Source organism: Trichechus manatus, unplaced genomic scaffold, assembly GCF_000243295.1.
Source record: "Trichechus manatus latirostris isolate Lorelei unplaced genomic scaffold, TriManLat1.0 scaffold00010, whole genome shotgun sequence".
Taxonomy (NCBI): Eukaryota; Metazoa; Chordata; class Mammalia; order Sirenia; family Trichechidae; genus Trichechus; species Trichechus manatus.
Window position 1 is genome coordinate 30,293,417 of NW_004443946.1, and position 17,928 is coordinate 30,311,344.

Below are 17,928 nucleotides of genomic sequence, written 5' to 3' on the forward strand. Positions count from 1 at the left end.
GACAGCGCAGTGGGTAAGAGCTCAGGCTGCTAACCAAAAGATTGGCAGTTCAAATCCACCAGCTGCTCCTTGGAAACCCTGTGGGGCAGTTCTACTCCATCCTATAGGGTCGCTATGAGTTGGAATCAACTTAACGGCAGTGGGTTTATCTTTATGACAAACAGGAAGTTATTATTGGAACCAAGCACCTAGGCTAAAGTCCCATAAAGACAGGGTGCCATCCTCCTTGATGCTAACATTTCAAAGACATGGCCCCAAGGCCCCCAAGAAAGATATCCTGGGATGCAAAACTGGCAAGAGACTTACTAGCTTTTAAAAATATTTACATACTTCTCAAAGAGACAGAGAAAGGATTTACAATCACAAGTTTTCTAGAGGAAATATTTTGAGAAAAATGAGGGGGGTTCTCTTTCCCTTTTGGCACCAAAGAAAATTCCAATTTTTTTTTTTTTTTTTAAGATTTATATTACCTTTCCAAATGACATGATTTATAGAAGTACAACCGACTATGGAATAGGGTCTGGAGTTTGCTTACAAGGCTCTTTTATGTAGTACCTTTTAGACCGTCATAAAATGAAATTCAGGCCAGAGTCTACCCATGACAGCTTCTCAAAACAAATTACAGAATACTTCTGGTTACTTGAGTTACTCCCGTTCCCCTCTAGTTTCATAGATTAAACTGTTCTTTCTCCACCCTATCTCACTTAATCCTAAAAATCACTATCCAAACCAAACCCATTACTGTTGAGCTGATTGTGACTCACAGCGACCCTATAGGAGAGAATAGAACTGCCCCACAGGGTTTCCAAGGCTGTAAATCTTTATAGAAGCAGACTGCCACATCTTTCTCCCACGGCTGGTGTGTTTGAACCGCCCACCTTTTGGTTAGCAGCTGAGCCCTTAATCACTGCACCACTAGGGCTCCGTAAAAACCACTATACCTGAAACCCACTGCCATATAGTTGATTCTGACTCATAGCGACCCTATAGCACAGAGTACAACTGCCCTGTAGGGTTTCCAAGGAGCAGCTGGTGGATTCTAACTGCCGACCTTTTGATTAGCAGCCAAATGCTTAACCACCGCACCACCAGGGCCCCAAAAAGGGTTAACATAATCCAGAAGGACAGTGATGTACCTTGATGTAACCTGTCCAGTTCCTTATACCTGAATGAATACTCAGAGGAACCTGGGATTGTTTTCCCCCACTGAGGAACAATAACTCAAAGTAGCATTTATGCCAAGTGTTAATATTTGGTGATGACTCTAACTGCTCCCCTACAACTGGACTAACAGGATTTTATCTGAAACCATTCTAACACCATACCATTGGATTTGCCTGGCTCACAATTATGCAAAATCATAATGTAAATGATTAGCCTAAGACCATGGTGATTTACATGTACGGTGAATGGTTTTGTTCAAAAGCACTTCAGTATTTAGCAAACAATGTTCTGTTCAATGGCAAGGCATAGTAAATAACATCCTTTTCCAACTAGGTGGGGTCACTGCCATTGTTTTCTACTCTGTTATAATTGACAAAGTATTTGCAAAACATATAGGAAATAAACAAATTTACACTTTAGAAATAAGTTCTGTACTTCACAAAATTATTTTTAGTCAATTGATATAAATGCCAGCTATTTTTTAAATGATGGGAACAGATTTCAGTAAGATAGTATCAGAATAGTCATTTTTAGCTGAAATAAGCATGAAATGAGCCATAATTCAATTCAGATGACTTACCATACATTTTACTTGTCTATCAAAAAATGGTAGGAAAATCAAGCTGTATCATTTACAAGCTACATAGTACTACCGGAACAGAAGCTGCAGCATGTAACTGTCTAATAATGACACTATAATTTCTTGAATTCGGTTAGCTTTTAAGAGAGAAATCATTTGAATTAACAAGGCTTTCCTGGGGAAGCAGTTTACTTAAGTGGGTTAGGTTATGTAGTTTCATTTGATTGTTTCCTAGAGCCAGACACACCCAAGTATACCGAGGTAAAGGACTTCTTGTTTTATTCCACGTTTTAAAGAGCCAACAGTACATTTTTCTAATATCTTAGTGCCAATTTGTGGCAAACACATGTGGCAAACACAATATAGTCACATGACTCCCACTGTCAATTGTGGTAATCAGGGCACACCCATTTTAGAACTAATCTGTGAGATAGAAAAGAATCCTGATTCCTAAAATCTTGTCTCTTACTGGGATGGAGAGCCAGTGGAAACCTCTGGCTGGTCTTTGATTAGGGAGATGCCAAATGAGTGACAGTAAAAATGGGTAAGGTGGTCCTGGAGAGCAGTACTCTTAGAAAGATGCAGGCTGAAGGGAGTTTCCTTGAGTTGCACAGCTGCCAGATCAAACCAAGGGAAAGGCCTGGGGTAAAAAAAATAATAATAAATGATGTTACTTTTTTATCTGTTCAGTACATCTGATTTGGCTGTTAAACATTTCCTTTAAAGAAAAATTTCTTCCACTTGGAAATAAAATTCTTCATTTTCTGTACCAAAGTAATTAAAATTCATAATTTGTTAAACTAGTTAAACTAGGAATTCATCTGGAGCTATTCAGTATATGGATTTAATTGTTCTTAGGATTTTTCACATTCTTGCTCATTTGTCTAAGTGTATTTGGAGAGAATTACCAAACTAGAGAATTATCATAACATCGACACTGATATCCTTTTCAGTATATTTTCCTTAAACTCGAGAATATATGAGGATCATGGACACTAGGAATAGAAAAGTTGAACTTTCTTTTAAGATATCCTCTTCATCTATGTAGGAAAAGAAGCAGAAGTTTATTTGCAAATGAAAACGGGGGCAATGTTAGTATTAATAGCAGAATTCAAGTGAAAAAAGCAGTAGACAGTGGATTTTTCATTGTTAAAAAGATCTGGAATGAGGCAAAAATACCAGCTCTTACCACTTTCATTCAACATAGTACTGGAAGTTCTAGCCAGTGCAGTAAGGCAAGAAGAGGAATTAAAAGGCATACAGATTGGAAAGGAAGATATAAAATTGTGTCCCTATTTGTAGATAACACAATTATCTATATAGAAAATCCCAAGGAATCTACAAAAAACTTCTAGTAGTAATAAATGAGTTCAGCAACAACACAGGATACAAGATAAACATAGAAAAATCAATTGTATTTCTGCATACCAGTAATGAATACATGAACACCAAAATTTAAAATGTAGTAACATTTATAATCTCAAAAACAAAATACTTAGGTGTAAATCTAACAAAACATGTATAGGACTTGCCTACTGAAAACTACAAAATCCTGTAAATACATCAAAGACAATCTAAATAAATGGAGATACATACAGTGTTCATGGATGGAAAGACAACATAATAAAGATGTCAGTTGTCTACAAATTGATCTATAGTTGTAATGCTAAAAAAAAAAGTGACACCACCAAATGTTGGCAAGGATGCAGAGAAACTGGATCACTCATACATTCCTAGTGCCAATGTAAAATAGTACAAGCACTCTGAAAAATGGTTTAGCAGTGTCTTAAAAAAATTAACATGTAACTACCATATGACCCAGCAACCACACTCCTGGACATTTATCCCAGAGAAATGAAAACTTAAATGTTTGCACAAAAACTTGAGCATGAATAGTCATAGCAGCTTTATTCATAACAGCCCAAAACTAGAAACAACCCAGTTGTCCTTCAGCAGGTAAATGGTTAAACAAACAGTGGTATATCCATGACATGGAATACTAGTCAGCAATAGTATTGATGAATCTCCAGAGAATTATGCTGAATGCAAAAGGTTGCATGTTATGTGATTCCACTTATATAACATTCTTGAAATGACAAAATTATAGAAATGGAGAACAGATTAGTAGTTTCCAAGTTGGTGGAGTAGGACTGGGGAGAAGCCAACATGAGGTACCTTTGTGGTGATGGAAATGTTCTGTATCAATGTCAATATCCTGGTTGTGATACTGTACTACAGTTTTGCAAGAGGTTACCATTGAGGGAAACTGGGTAAAGGGTATATGGGATCTCTGTATTATTTCTTACAACTGCTTGTGAATCTATAATTATCTCAAAATGTTTAATAAAAAAAAAGAAGGGGATACTAACTTAAAAGTAAAATTCAAAAAGAAGCTATCTTCACTTCTCTATCCCCTTCTATTGGATTATTTTGAAGCAAAGCCCAGATACTCTGTCATTTAATTCTTTTTTTTTTTTTTTGGTCTCTATGTCTAAAAGGGAACCCTTGTGGCGCTCAGCTCTTTTTAAAAAAATACCACAATATTAATTCCTTTATATCATCAAATATGCAGTTTTATAATTTTTTTTACAGTTGGTTTATTTGAATCATGATCCAAACAAAGTCTACATGTGCATTTTGGTTAATCTGACTTTTAAGACTTTTTTTAATCTATAGGGTCTTTTTCCTCTTTTTTTTTTTTTCCTTTGCAGTTTATTTGTTGAAGAAACTGGGTTGTTTGTCCTATAAAGTTTCCCACAGTCTGGATTTTGCTGATTATATCTCATAGTGTCACTTAATACTTTCCTCTGTCTCTTGAATTTTCTGTGAAAAAAAGGTAATTTAATCTAGAGACTTGATCAGATTCAGGTTCAATTTTTTAGCAAGAATACTTCATAGGTGGCTGTGTGTTTTTATCAAGAAACATGTTGTCTCTCTTTTTCTAATGTGAGCACTGATTAGTGGATTCAGTCTGATCCATTCACTATAAATTTCCCTCATCAACTTTCATTATTTCATTGCATCCATTATCTCATGAGAGATTGCAAAATGATGATATTCAATCAGTGGAGATGGTGAGTATGCACTTAACTGGGTGTGGAACTGATATCTAAGCTGAAGATATATAGTTATGTGCTGTCAGCATAAAGATGGCTGAAGTCTCTGAAGTGGAAAAGATCACCTGAGAGTCCAGAAATAAACCCATACATTTATGGTCAATTGATTTTTGACAAGGATGCTAAGTACATGTGTTGAGGAAAGAACAGTCTCTTCAATAAATGATGCTGGGAAAACTGGATTTCCACATGCAAAAGAATGAAGCTGGACCCATACCCCAAACCATATATGAAAACTAACTCAAAATGAATCAATGACCTAAATGTAAGAACTAAAACCATAAAACTCTTAGAACAAAACATAGGAGTAAAGCTTCGGGACCTAGTTATTGACAATAGATTCTTAGATATGACACCAAAAGCATGATCAACAAAAGACAAAATAGATAAATTGGACTTCATCAAAATTAAACTTTTGTTCATCAAAAGATTTTATCAACAAAGTGAAGAGGTGACCTACAGAATGGGAGAAAATTTTGGGGAACCTTATATCTAATAAGGGTTTAATATTCACAATATACAAAGTACTCGTACAATTCAACCACAAAAAGAAAAACAGTCCAATCAAAAAATGGGCAAAGGACTAGAATAGACATTTCACCAAACAAAATATACAAATGGCCAGCAAGCACATGAAAAGATGGTCAGTATCATTAGTCATTAGGGAAGTGTGAATCAAAACTACAATGAGATACCACTTCACCCACTAGGATGAGTATAATTTTAAAAAAGGAAAATAACAAGTGTTGGTGAGGGTGCGGAGAGGTTGGAACGCTCATACACTGCTGGTGGGAATGGAAAATAGTGCCGTTGCTGTGGAAAACAGTTTTATGGCTCCTCGAAAATTTAAACACAGACTTACATATAACCCAGCAATTCCACTCCTAGGTATATACCCAAAAGAACTGAAAAGCAGAGACACAAACAGATACTTAAACACTAATGTTCATTGCAGCACTATTCACAGTAGCCAAAAGGTGGAAACAACCTAAATATCCATCAACAGATGAATGAATAAGTAAGGTATAGCCATACCAAACCAAACCAAACCCATTGCCATCAAGTCAATTCCGACTCCTAGCAACCCTATAGGACAGAGTAGAACTGCCCCATAGGGCTTCCAAGGAACGGCTGGTGGATTCGAACTGCCAACCTTTTGGTTAGCAGCCAAGCTCTTAACTACTGCGCCACCAGGGCCCCAGATAAAATGGAATATTATTCATCCATAAAGAAAGTGAATTCTGGTACATGCTATATGGATGAACCTTGAAAACATTATGCTGAGTGAAATAAGCCAGACACAAAAGAACAAATATTTTTTGATCTCCCACTTATATGAAATACCTAGAATAGGCAAATGCATAGATACCAAACTTTATTAGTGGTTACCAGGGGCAGGGTGCGGGGGGGAAAGAGGGAATTATTGCTTAGGGGGCATTCAGTTTCTGTTAAGGGTGCGAAAATATTTGGAAGTGAATTGAAGTGATGTTTATACAACCTGGTGAATGTAATTAATGTCACTGAATTGTACGTATAAAAGATGTTGAAATGGCAAATGTTTTGTTACATATGATTTTACACAATAAAAAAAGAATTATTTAAAAGAAAAAAAAAGTACATGGGTTGAATAAATTTAATTAAATAAATTTATCCAGTCAATACCTGTGCAGCTGCTCATAAATGAAGTAGCTATGATTGTATCTATGACATAGTAAGTGAAAAAGCAGTATATATAGTCCCATATTTCTACAATGCATAGATACAGATATGCATACATTTGTAAATATATAGACAGAGTGAAAAAATATATATAAGCTGTTACGTATAAAGTCTACAGAATGGTATTTGGGGGACAAAGGAGGGCTTTTACTTTTCCATTGGTTGGATTTTTTACAGCAAAAATGTATTATTTTCCTAAGTTTTTAAAGCTAACATAAAAGGAAAAAAGAAACAGAGCTTCAAACCAGTTGTTCAGGGTTCTAACCCGTGCGGAGAATTTGCAGTTCTAATAAGTTCCCAGGTGATGCTAATCCTGCTGGTTAGGGACCAATTCTGAGAACTACTGGTAGAGGTAGAGCAGTGGTTCTCAAAATTTATTGTGCATAAGAATCACCTGGGCCTTCCCCTAGAGCCGGCGCTCTGAATTCAGACTTCTAGCCTCCTAAACTGGAAGAAAATAAATTTGTTTGTTAAAGCCAGGGGAAAAAAAAACACCTGGGGATCTTGTTAGAATGTCGATTCTGATTCAGTGTATCTGGGGTGGAAATGCAAATTCTCAGCAGGGTTTCGAACTGGAACAAACTGGTTTGAAGCCCTGAAAAAGAAAACATCATCTGCTAAAACAAGAGTGTGGGAGACATTAGAATGACCAGCTGTCTGACACCTTACCTTCTCAGAGGTAGATTCTTGGCATAGGTTTTGCTGACAAAATCTGTTAATTGAAATTTGGGACAAGATGCTCCGTCTTTATCACAGTCTTCGAAGTGCACAGAGAGAAACTGTTCACTCAAAAGATGCAGCACACGTGGGTGGGACATTTCTTTTGCTGTGCAGATGTTTAGGGCTGCATAGAATACTCCCTCCAGCCACTTGGTATTGAGGGTTATTCCCCCTATACATCAATGAAAAAGTAAATACTAGTTAGCGCCATTACAAATGACTTGCAGGAAACTGAGGACAGATCCCAGAGATTGAAGATCTACTTTTTTTCCAAGACAAATTGGTAATCTGAAGCTCAAGATAAGTAAACACTCCTCCTTCCTAGGCCAACAGGTCTATTTCTGCTTTTTATAACACATCAGAAGTGTTGACCATACCCCAGGAGGACAGATATGACTAATGCAGACATTGCTAATGGTAGAGGTTCTCTAGAGCGGTTCTTGCCATAAGGAGAAGGAACTGGGGAAAACTGTGCAAGGTTAGAACGGGGAAGAGGCATTTTCATCCCAGACACTGATCCTTCTCGGGGTTAGTTAAAATATGTTTACTGCCTCTGGTTTTCCTGTTCTCCTTCTCGTGTGCCGTCACGTCAATTGCAACTCATAGTGACCCTGTAGAGCAGAGCAGAACTGCCCCACAGGGTTTCCAAGGCCGTAATCTTTATGAGAGCAGACTGCCACATCTTTCTTCCAGTGCGGCTGCTGAGTTTGAACCACCGACCTTTCGATTAGCAGCCGACTGCTTTAACCACTGCACCACCAGTGTTCCTTGGTCATCCTTAAAGGGTCCAAATAATCAGGCTTCTCAGCTCTCCCTAATAAAGGATGCTTTTTACCACCAAATACTGTTCTCACACAAAACCTAAATAGCTGAGAATGTACCCAACTCTTCTTTCTCCCCTCTTTCCCCCACCACACACAGTAGGATTTGATAGCATAGCAACAGGCTGAGGGGAAAGTAATTTTCGAAAGAGTGCAAGAAATATGGTGGACCATTACCAGCAGGACTGTAGGGGCAGGTAGCCCGAATAATCACAGGATCTTGGAGAGCAGCTGTGATTTCCTTATTAGCCCCCCAGATGTTAACAAATTTATCAGCACACTGATACTGAGGCCGTAAGATATTGGTGTGGTTCAGCAGTAATTTCAGCCTGGAAGTAAAACCACCAAGACGGGTGCAGTGTCAGGACTGGAAGAAACAACAGCACAACCCACTGGGTTCACATCCAACCCCAGCAACAGACCCTGCAGCACAGTACTGCTCAGGGGCAAACACAGATCTGTGCTGAGGGCACTGCTTATTAGCTGGATTGTTCATCCCTTCACCTAACAAACCCTTCACCTAACAAACACATACTGAATGTTTTGTGCCAGGCCTAGGTTAGACACTATGGTTGTGAGTTGCTGTCGACTCAATTTCGACTCATGACAACTTGGGGTACAAAAATAGTATCTGATCCCTGCTGTCAGTAACTTTTCACGTTGTTCACTCGTGGTTTCCCTTCTTGATGCACAGGGAAATACTAGTCGGCTTCAAGTAGTGGGAAGCAGTGTTTTAAACATTTACACATCAAAGAAAGTGTTCCACCCACAAGTGCTACGGTTGTTTAGTGTATGGTTTTACTTACAATTTGTGGAGAAGTGGGGAATACACAATTAGAAAGGCTACCTGGGTCCTACAGAGAAAGCTGCTTCTACCTTATTGGGAATGACCAACCCCAAGAGGAAGGGCTAGGGGGAGATAAGAGGGAGACATGGAGAAGCTAGAGATAAGGAGACAGTGATTCTACCAGTCTGCCCTCACTCTAGCGAGATACCTGGGTACTGGGATGGCAGCTACAAAGCTGTACACGATGCAGGTTTTCTCAAGGCTGCTTTGAATTTCTAAGCAGATATTAGGCAGTTGAGATGGCAGGCAGCAGAGGAATACCACGTTGGCCCAATTTACTAGATAAGCGTTCTGGTAAAAGCACTGGATTCCTAGTTTCTGGAGCTCATCTGGGAGAGAAAGGAAGACAGAAAGAGAACTGGGCAAAGGAATTGAATTGAACATCAGTTATGGAGAAAGGATGATCATTATTTTATCTCAGTAAATCAACCCAAGTCTTGTACCTACATAAATCAGAAGACATTCCCGTATGTCTTCTAAAAGCCATGCAGAAGTGCCCTAGTCCCATTATTAAAGCAGCTGGTGCCACTGCAGCAGTGCTTGAGATTATAAAATAAGTCACGCTTATTATACTTTTAGACCAAACGCTGGACTTTTTCAGATTTTTTTTTTTTTTTTTTTTAAGGAAGAAGAAATTTCAAAGGAGCTTTCTGTTCCAATTTATTGAAGGTTTATCACGTGCCAGATAATGTACCTATGTTCTCTACGGTAATCCTCACAAGAACCTTAGGAGGCAGAGACTAGTAGTATTCCCGTATTATAGATGAGGCTTTGAGAAGTTATGTGACTTCCCCAAAGTTATACAACTAACTGGCTTCAGTTGGTGGGGAAGGCTGAGTGAGTGGAAAAGAATAGGGCAGATGCTGAGAGAAATTTGGGAAGATATACTTGATATACTTACAGTTTCAGTAACATATACAGTTTAATGTCAACAGGATATTTATACATGTAGAGAGAAATGTGATAACTCATATAGTTGTATAAAAACACTCATTGGTAGTTAATCATTTGTACTTACTGCAATATGGAGTTTCAAAAGTAAATATTGAAAATGTAAACTCATATTGGGTAGTATGTTTTAAGTGTTACTGGAAAACAACATTACAGACATTGAAGAGGTGAATTCTTATTTAAGCACCAAGATGCATGATAAATTTGATGCAGTTTATCTGGATACCTATAAACCTGAAAGACGGATAGGACAAAGAGGAGGTTTAGAAAACATACATGTATGTCATTCTTTAATGTGGTGTTCTCAAAAGTGCACAGAACTTGATGTTGGGCATTCTGAATTCTTGCTTCCTTAGACAACACCCAGTGATATTCAAATACTGTAATTTTAATTATTAAAAACATATTGCTTTGCAAAGACTTTGCATTTTATTGAAATAAATATATGAGTCAGAGTCAACTCAGTGGTAACTGGCACTGGTTTATTGTTGGGATTAAAAAATTTGCCTTGAGTGGTGAGATTTTTAAAAAATCCATAATATAGAAAGGAGCCCTGGTGGCACAGTGGTTAACAGCTGTGGTTGCTAACCAAAAGGTCAACAGTTCAAATCCACCAGCTACTGCTTGGAAACCCTATGGGGCAGTTCTCCTTTGTCCTGTAGGGTTACTATGAATTGGAATCGACTCAATGGCAATGGATTTGTTTGTTGTTGTTGTTTTTGTTTGACGTAGAAAAAACATTTACAAATCCCTAAGAAAAATACAGACACTCCCACAGAAAAACTGGGCAAGAGCAACTTAAAAAACATGAAATAGCTATAACCCTATGAAAAAAATATTCAAATTAATGTTAAAATGGTGATTTTAAAAATGTTTTCCAGAATTGGCAAGGATGTAGTGAAATGGGTGTTTTTGCATAGTACTGGTGAAAATTTACACTGAACAACTTTTTTGGGGGGTCAGTTTGAAAATTAAATTGGAAGTTTCTTTGAAAATTAAACATACACCTACCTACCACATGATCTAGCCATTTCACTTCTAGGTATTTACCCAAGAGAAATGAAAACACATATCCACACAAACACTTGTACACAAATGTTCATAGCAGCTTTATTTGTAATAGCCCAAAACTGGAAACAACCTGACCATCAACAGATGAATGGATACACAAACTGTGGAATACTGATACATAAATAACATGGATAAATCTCCAAGGTTAGGCAGCTGGAGAAGAATCTTATTTCAAAGAATCCGAATGACTTAACCTTTTTATTTTGGAGGATAACTTTGGCAGATGGAGTGTCTTCCTACCTCTTCTAACCACAATTGTGAGGGTGGCACAGGATCGGGCAGCATTTCGTTGTGTTGTACACAGGGTCACTATAAGTTAGAACCGACCTGATGGCACCTAACAACAACAACATGTCCATACTCTGGAATACTATATAAACTTAAAATCATGATTTTGAAGAGGGTTAAATGATATGGAAATATGCTCATTATACATTAAATGAAAAAAGAACGTAAGTAACTATGTACTATATATATTGTATCAATTACTGATATAATACAGAAAAAATGAGAAAGAAATTATAACCCTAGTAAGAGGATTGTACGTAGTTATCATTTTCTTCCCTATAGAGTACTTGTAGGTACGCAATGGAAGTATAATTTATATGCAGTGAAAAACACAGATTTGAAATATACAGTGTGATCAATTTCGACAAATGCACACACCCATGTAACCCATAGCTCTTTAAAGATAAAGAACATTTCTAGCTCCCCAGAAAGTTCCCTTGGGCCCCTTCTCATTCAGTTTGCCTGGAAGCAAACATTGTTCTGATTTCTATCACCATAAACTAGTAAATGGAATCATTACAAAACTTTTTTTTCTTTTTTTAGCAAGTGTTATTTTTAAAAACAAGGCTGGATGCTTGAACTGTTTAACAGTCAAGTTAGGAGATTTAACTCTCTTTGGGAAGTTTCCCTGAATCAAAGACCCAGAAAGATTTTTCACCACTGAGGGCACAGGGAGAAGGAATGGATATAAAATATCCATAAATAAAATAAATATCCATAAATAAAACATTTAAGAGGAGAAGGAAATTGCTTTAAGGAATAAGCTAAAAAAAAAAAAAAAGATGTCTTTTGGACATCTGGGAATATGGAAGAGTAGGAAGCTCCAGGAATCAGTCCCTCCAACGAAACAACTATTGAACTGGCAGGAACTGTCTGAATCAACTACTTTGGACCTGGAGTCTAGTCAAACACTTGCAGCATCCAGGGGAGAGACTGATGAAGACACTGGTAAATTTTGGTGAATTTCACTGTTTAGCATAGTGGCTGCCATCCCCCACCCCCTCAAAAAGTTAAGCATAGAACTACCATATGATCCAGCAATTCCACTCCTAGGTATATACCCAAAAGACTTGAAAGCAGGGACTCAAACAGATACTTGTACACCAATGTTCGTTGCAGCATTATTCACGATAGCCAAAAGGTACAAACAACCCAAGTGTTCATCAATAGATGAATGGATAAACAAAATGTGGTACATACATACAATGGAATATTATTCAGCCATAAAGAGAAATGAAATTCTAATACATGCTACAACACTGAACCTTGAAAACACTGTACTAAGTGGAATAAGCCAGACACAAAAAGATTGTATGATTCTACTTATATGAGGTATCTAGAATAGACAAATTCATAGAGGCAGAAAGTAGATTAGTGGTTACTAGGGGTTGTAGGGGGAGGGAGAATGAGGAGTTATTGTTTAATAGGAACAGAGTTTCCATTTGGGATGAAGAAAAAGTTCTGGACATAGATAATGGTGATGGATACACAACATTGTGAATGCACTTATTGCCACTGAATGGTTAAATTTTATGTATGTTTTACCATAATCATAATTTTCAAAAGCCATCTTTCTAGTTTTTCTCAGGGCCAGCAAGCCATAGAGACCTCCCCATGCTGCACATAAGGATTCCTTCTTTCAAGGGACCCTTTCAAAAAGCTTTGTCAAGACCTAACCAGCCCACTTTCTACCACACACTGCTCCTCACCCAGGACCTCTGGCCTTCGCGTGGAGATCCGCAGGCTCTCAGTGGGGATGGGGACAAGCTGAAGCAGTACTCGAGCCAGCTGCTTCCCAAGGTGGCCACCTCCAATGATGCCCACATTAAGCTTCTCACAGGCGACAGGTGATCCAGTTGAGACACATTCAGAGGTTTGATTCTCATGTAATGATTGTCTGGAGAATGAACAGTCACATTTATAAATACATGCACACCCTGTAGCTCTTCTTGAGTATTCTAACGTTCTCTGCTTTAACCTCCTCATAAGGTATTCTGTTATATGCCATTTACCCAGCATCCTAGGGAATGAAATGCTTTTCTGGTGAGTTTTTCAGAAACTGAAGCACACCCTCTCAAGGGATCAAAACTTGTTTAAAACATTTGTAAATGAATGTTTATTGTGACATGTATTATGCATTTCCCTGCCTTCTTAAACACAAGATCTGAATGTTTAATAATTTCTTTAACTCAGGACCATCAGTATGAACAGCCATTGTTATATATCATACTAAAATGCAGGACACATTGTTGGCCAGTTCCTTCATGTTTTGTTTTCTGTGCAGACAGCTGTCCGTTTTCATTGCTGTCAAGATGAGCACACCCCTCTCCTACTATACACCTACACTTTCTGGTTTGCTATTTCAGTTCTGCACAGACTCAGAAACCAGATAGCTTTGCTTTTGAAGAACATCATGATTTATTACAGTAAATGCTTTATGAGAGAAAACAGACCTGAGAAACTCAGGGTGAAGGTTTGGAGACCACTCATTCCAGGGGTGCATTTACTGTTGGTTCTGGATGTGTTTCCTTGGCCCAGAATTAACAAAGTCTGACCTCTGAATACAAGCACATTATTTTATGTTGTTGTAAGACAAACTTATGTTTGTTCTGTATTTCTATAAAAATTAGAGTCTTAAAGCTCTGGCGTTTCCTGAAAAGCATCACAAGCCACATTCTATTTAAGGCTTCTCTCCTGGTTGAAAGGAGAGACTTTTCTCTCAGTGTCTGATCCTTTCAAATATGAAATGCCTCCTGGAAGTTTCATATACCGGTTTCTCACCACTCATCTTGGGTGTAACAAATAGGTTTATGCATCCTTCTCAGTCAGGCAATCAGCAAACTCACCGAGCAGTCTGCCTTCCTGGGTATATGCTGTTATCGATAGCATATTAAATTCAGATCTGGTCCCATCATCCAAGAATCAATCTAATTTCAGAGAAAAGTAATCTGAGAAATAGAGTGAGGAGGTGGCTCATACTTTAGGAGTGACCCAGTTACTTGTACAGAGATATCAGAAGCCAGCAAATCAATATTCCTGGTCTCAAACAAGTCAACTAATCATAGGACCCCCTCAGATCCCAGGTGGCTTTCCTGTGAGGGAGCATTTCATTATGAGTGCAGCCCCAAAAGAAAGAACCAATCCCATTTTCAGCAGTAGCCAGGAATGGCTAATGATTAGCAGCTGTGGAAGACAAGCTGGTGGTTCCAGTGAATGGATCGATCATTTAATCAGTCCACCCACTGCATGGAAATCACCACCAATCCATGGCTTTTTTATGTAACCACATCCAAGGACTCTGGTATGGAGTTTTCTGGTTCCTTCGGATCAAAACTGATTGTGGTTAGAAGAGGTAGGAAGACACTCCATCTGCCAAAGTTATCCTCCAAAATAAAAAGGTTAAGTCATTTGGATTCTCTGAAATAAGATTCTTTTCCAGCTGCCTAACCTTGGAGACCTAGGTTACCTCAAAATACGGAATAGCTTGCAGAAGAAGGTTGCATGGGCACAGGCCTCGATCATCAGTCCCCGAGAACGGCCCTGCAAGAACAGCCAGGTATGCTCTTCCTCTGGAATTCCATACTCAAACTGCAGAGTCTGAAGGTCCTCTAGCATGTCCATTTCCAAGTGACCATCTCCTGCAGAGACAGATACCAGTTTGGCCCTGTTATGGGAGAAGAGGGTGTCTACAAAGCAGGGTGTATATGTGTTGGGGTGTGTGTGCCCAGGTCAAAAGCACTCATGATGGTGGGCTTCAGCACCTCTCTCCTCCTAGATTCTGAGTCTGGAGATCTAATCCACTTCTCTGCATGAGTGTGGGTCCTGGAGGATTTCTAAATCACTGCCCATGAACCCAGGAATGCAATGGGTTCCTGTAAAACTTGAACAGCAATCCAAAGTAATGTTCTTCCACACAGGCTGCAGGTGTTGATTTGACCAGATGAATTTACATCAGCAATGGGCTTCACAGGTGCTCTTGGGCCAGGACTTTCTCCCCTCCATTCCCTCCCAAGTTTTAGAAATAGGATTGACCAATTAGATGACATTTCAAAGAAGTTCTTCCCTTTCATTAAACTCTAGGTTCTCTACGAAGTAGAAAACAGCCCAAACTAAACATCACTGGTGCCCTGTGTAGGACAGGAATATCTAGATTTTGGAAAGTAAACACAGATGTATGAACCCATTTACATCTCACCTCCCAAATGGAGAAGATCAGCTCTACTCCCCAGTGCTTATGGTCCTGGAGGTAAGCACTGCATTTCCAAGGAGAATTACCCAAGAAAGTTGTCATTGTGACTCCTTAGCTACCAGATTACTTCAGCCTTTGAATCTTAAAGGGGCCAGCCCCACCTAGAGGTTTTCCCATCCTGCAACAGAGGACACAAATTCCTTTCACTACGTCTAGTACAACCAAGGGAGTGTGTTGTTGTTGTTGTGTTAGGTGCCGTCAAGTCCATTCAGACTCATTGTGACCCTAAGAGGATAGAGCAGAACTGCCCCATAGAGTTTCCAAGGAGCGGCTGGTGGATTCAAACTGTTGACTTTTTGGTTAGCAGCCGAGCTCTTAACCACTGTGCCACCAGAGCTCCAAGGGAGTATGGGACCCTCCTTTTCCCAACAGAATGTTCTGGATTTCTAGATTTTTTTGCAGATTGGAGTATCATACAGATCTTAGCACTATTCAGGGAGTTAATTTTCCAACCCTTTCTTTCTTTAAGAGATCAATGATATCCAAAACCCTAATCTATCTTATAGCAACGGTCAGATTTAAGGTAGAATTCAAAGCTACTCAAATCTCTAATCCCTTTTATAGGAGGGCTGTATGTCACACTCAATCTCTTTAAAAGCAAAGACTTGAAGTGAGGAGCATGAAAGTTCTCCTCAAGTCTAAGACACACTTCCTTATGCCAAAACAGTGGGTAGGTCTTCCTAATGTTGCAAGTGATATTCCCTGCTCCGGAGGAAACAGGAGCTCAAAACCTCCCAGGTCAGCATGACCAATGTAGCACCCAATAACTTATATAAAGATGGATACTAGGCTTACCCTTCATTTGTACCTTCTCAAAGATAGAATTCAGTTGTTGTGGCTTAGCCTGAACTACATTTTCCAGAATTCTCTTCCCTGTATGTTTCTGGTTAGTATGGGTCACAAGAGATATTTTTGTGCCAGATTTGGAGCATGGAAGTGAAACAGCAGCCATTTTGTGCTTATGCCTGCAAGGTCAGGGGCAGGCACTTTTGTAGTTCACATACTTTGTCACTTATCTGCTCACTACCTTGTTGGCTTGGGGTAGCACCTGGGCCTGCAACTACTACACCTTCCCCTGGGTCCTCCTTCAGCTTCTCACACTTCTAGGCAGGTGTGTGTTTACCTTTGTGACAAAGGGCACCAGCTTCTTCTGCAGGACACCTGCAAGTTGGAAGCAGTGTGAGCTGATAGATCCCAGTACATCTTCGTGGGTTCCAGCTGGTCCTTAGTCTTCCTCACTTTACATCCATCTTCACTTCCTGACTGCCTGCCCTGTGGACTTCGAGCTCCACCATCAGACATGAAGACAACTTTACAGATTGTTTAACCAATTCCCATACTTAAGTAAGATCATATCCCTGTAACAAATCTCACATACAGATTAGATAGCAAAAAAAAACAAACCCATTGCTGTCAAGTTGATTCCAACTCATAGCGACCCTATAGGACAGGGTAGAACTGCTTCACAAGGCTGAAATCTTTATGGAAGCAGACTGCCGCATCTTCCACAGAGAAAGATGGTTAGCAGCCAAGAACTTAACCACTGCACCACCGGGGCTCTTTAGATTAGATATATATGTATATATACTCCTAGTGGTTCTGCTATCTGAAAGAACCCTAATACACTAATTAGAAAAGTTACCATTGTTTGTTTGGAAATCAGTAACTTTAGCACAATTCAGCAAATTAAACTAGTTTCTTTAACAGCAAGAGAGTCAGGAAAGAAACCAAATGAGATTTACCTGAAATTGCAAAGGGGATTGCAAAATGAAGGAGCAAAAGATGTAGTCTAATCCCCTTAAAAAAGGATTTTTTCACCTAAGCACTATTGACATTTTGACCTGGTTAGTTCTTGTTGTGGGGATTGCCCTTGTACTATAGGATATTTAGCAGCATCCCCAGCCTCTACCCACTAGATGCCAGTAGCACTACCTAGCTGTGACAACCAAGAGTGTCTCCGAACACTGCCAGATGTCTCTGGTGGGGAGGGGGTGCAAAGTCACCCCCGGCTGAAAACCACACTGCCTTAAAGCATGCTGAGTACCTCGATATCATCATCTCCTCTTTTTCTACCACTTCACCCATTCCACACAGCCAAAGGATCACAGAACTCTACAAGTTTAGAAATTACCATGCTCTTATATTACAGATTAAGATGATGAGTCCAGAGAAGTAAAAGGGCTCACCCAGGATCACATAGCTTGTTAGTGATACAGCTGGAACTAGAAGCCAGGTGTTTTGTCTCCCAGCTCAGTGCTCTTTCGATTAGCCACACTGTCCTGCTTTCCCACAAGCACCATTACTCCTTAACCTGACACGTGTTGACAGGCTGTTGAATACGGACACTGAAGTAGACTTCTTGTTGTCCCATTGTTCTACACAAAAAACCTGGGAGGAAAAGA

General features: G+C 39.2%; 1 protein-coding gene across 1 annotated transcript; it reads right to left on the reverse strand.

Moving 5' to 3' along the window:
* Positions 1–1,059: 1,059 nt before the first annotated feature.
* NOXRED1 (NADP dependent oxidoreductase domain containing 1) lies at positions 1,060–14,913 on the reverse strand. The gene is made up of 6 exons (XM_004371077.2): positions 14,744–14,913; positions 12,987–13,174; positions 9,116–9,296; positions 8,298–8,449; positions 7,249–7,471; positions 1,060–2,384 (listed from the first exon to the last, which is right to left on the reverse strand). The coding sequence occupies exons 1-6, from the start codon at positions 14,896–14,898 to the stop codon at positions 2,210–2,212; spliced, it is 1,074 nt and encodes a 357-aa protein (XP_004371134.1). The 5' UTR covers positions 14,899–14,913; the 3' UTR covers positions 1,060–2,209.
* Between the last annotated feature and the right edge of the window lie 3,015 nt (positions 14,914–17,928).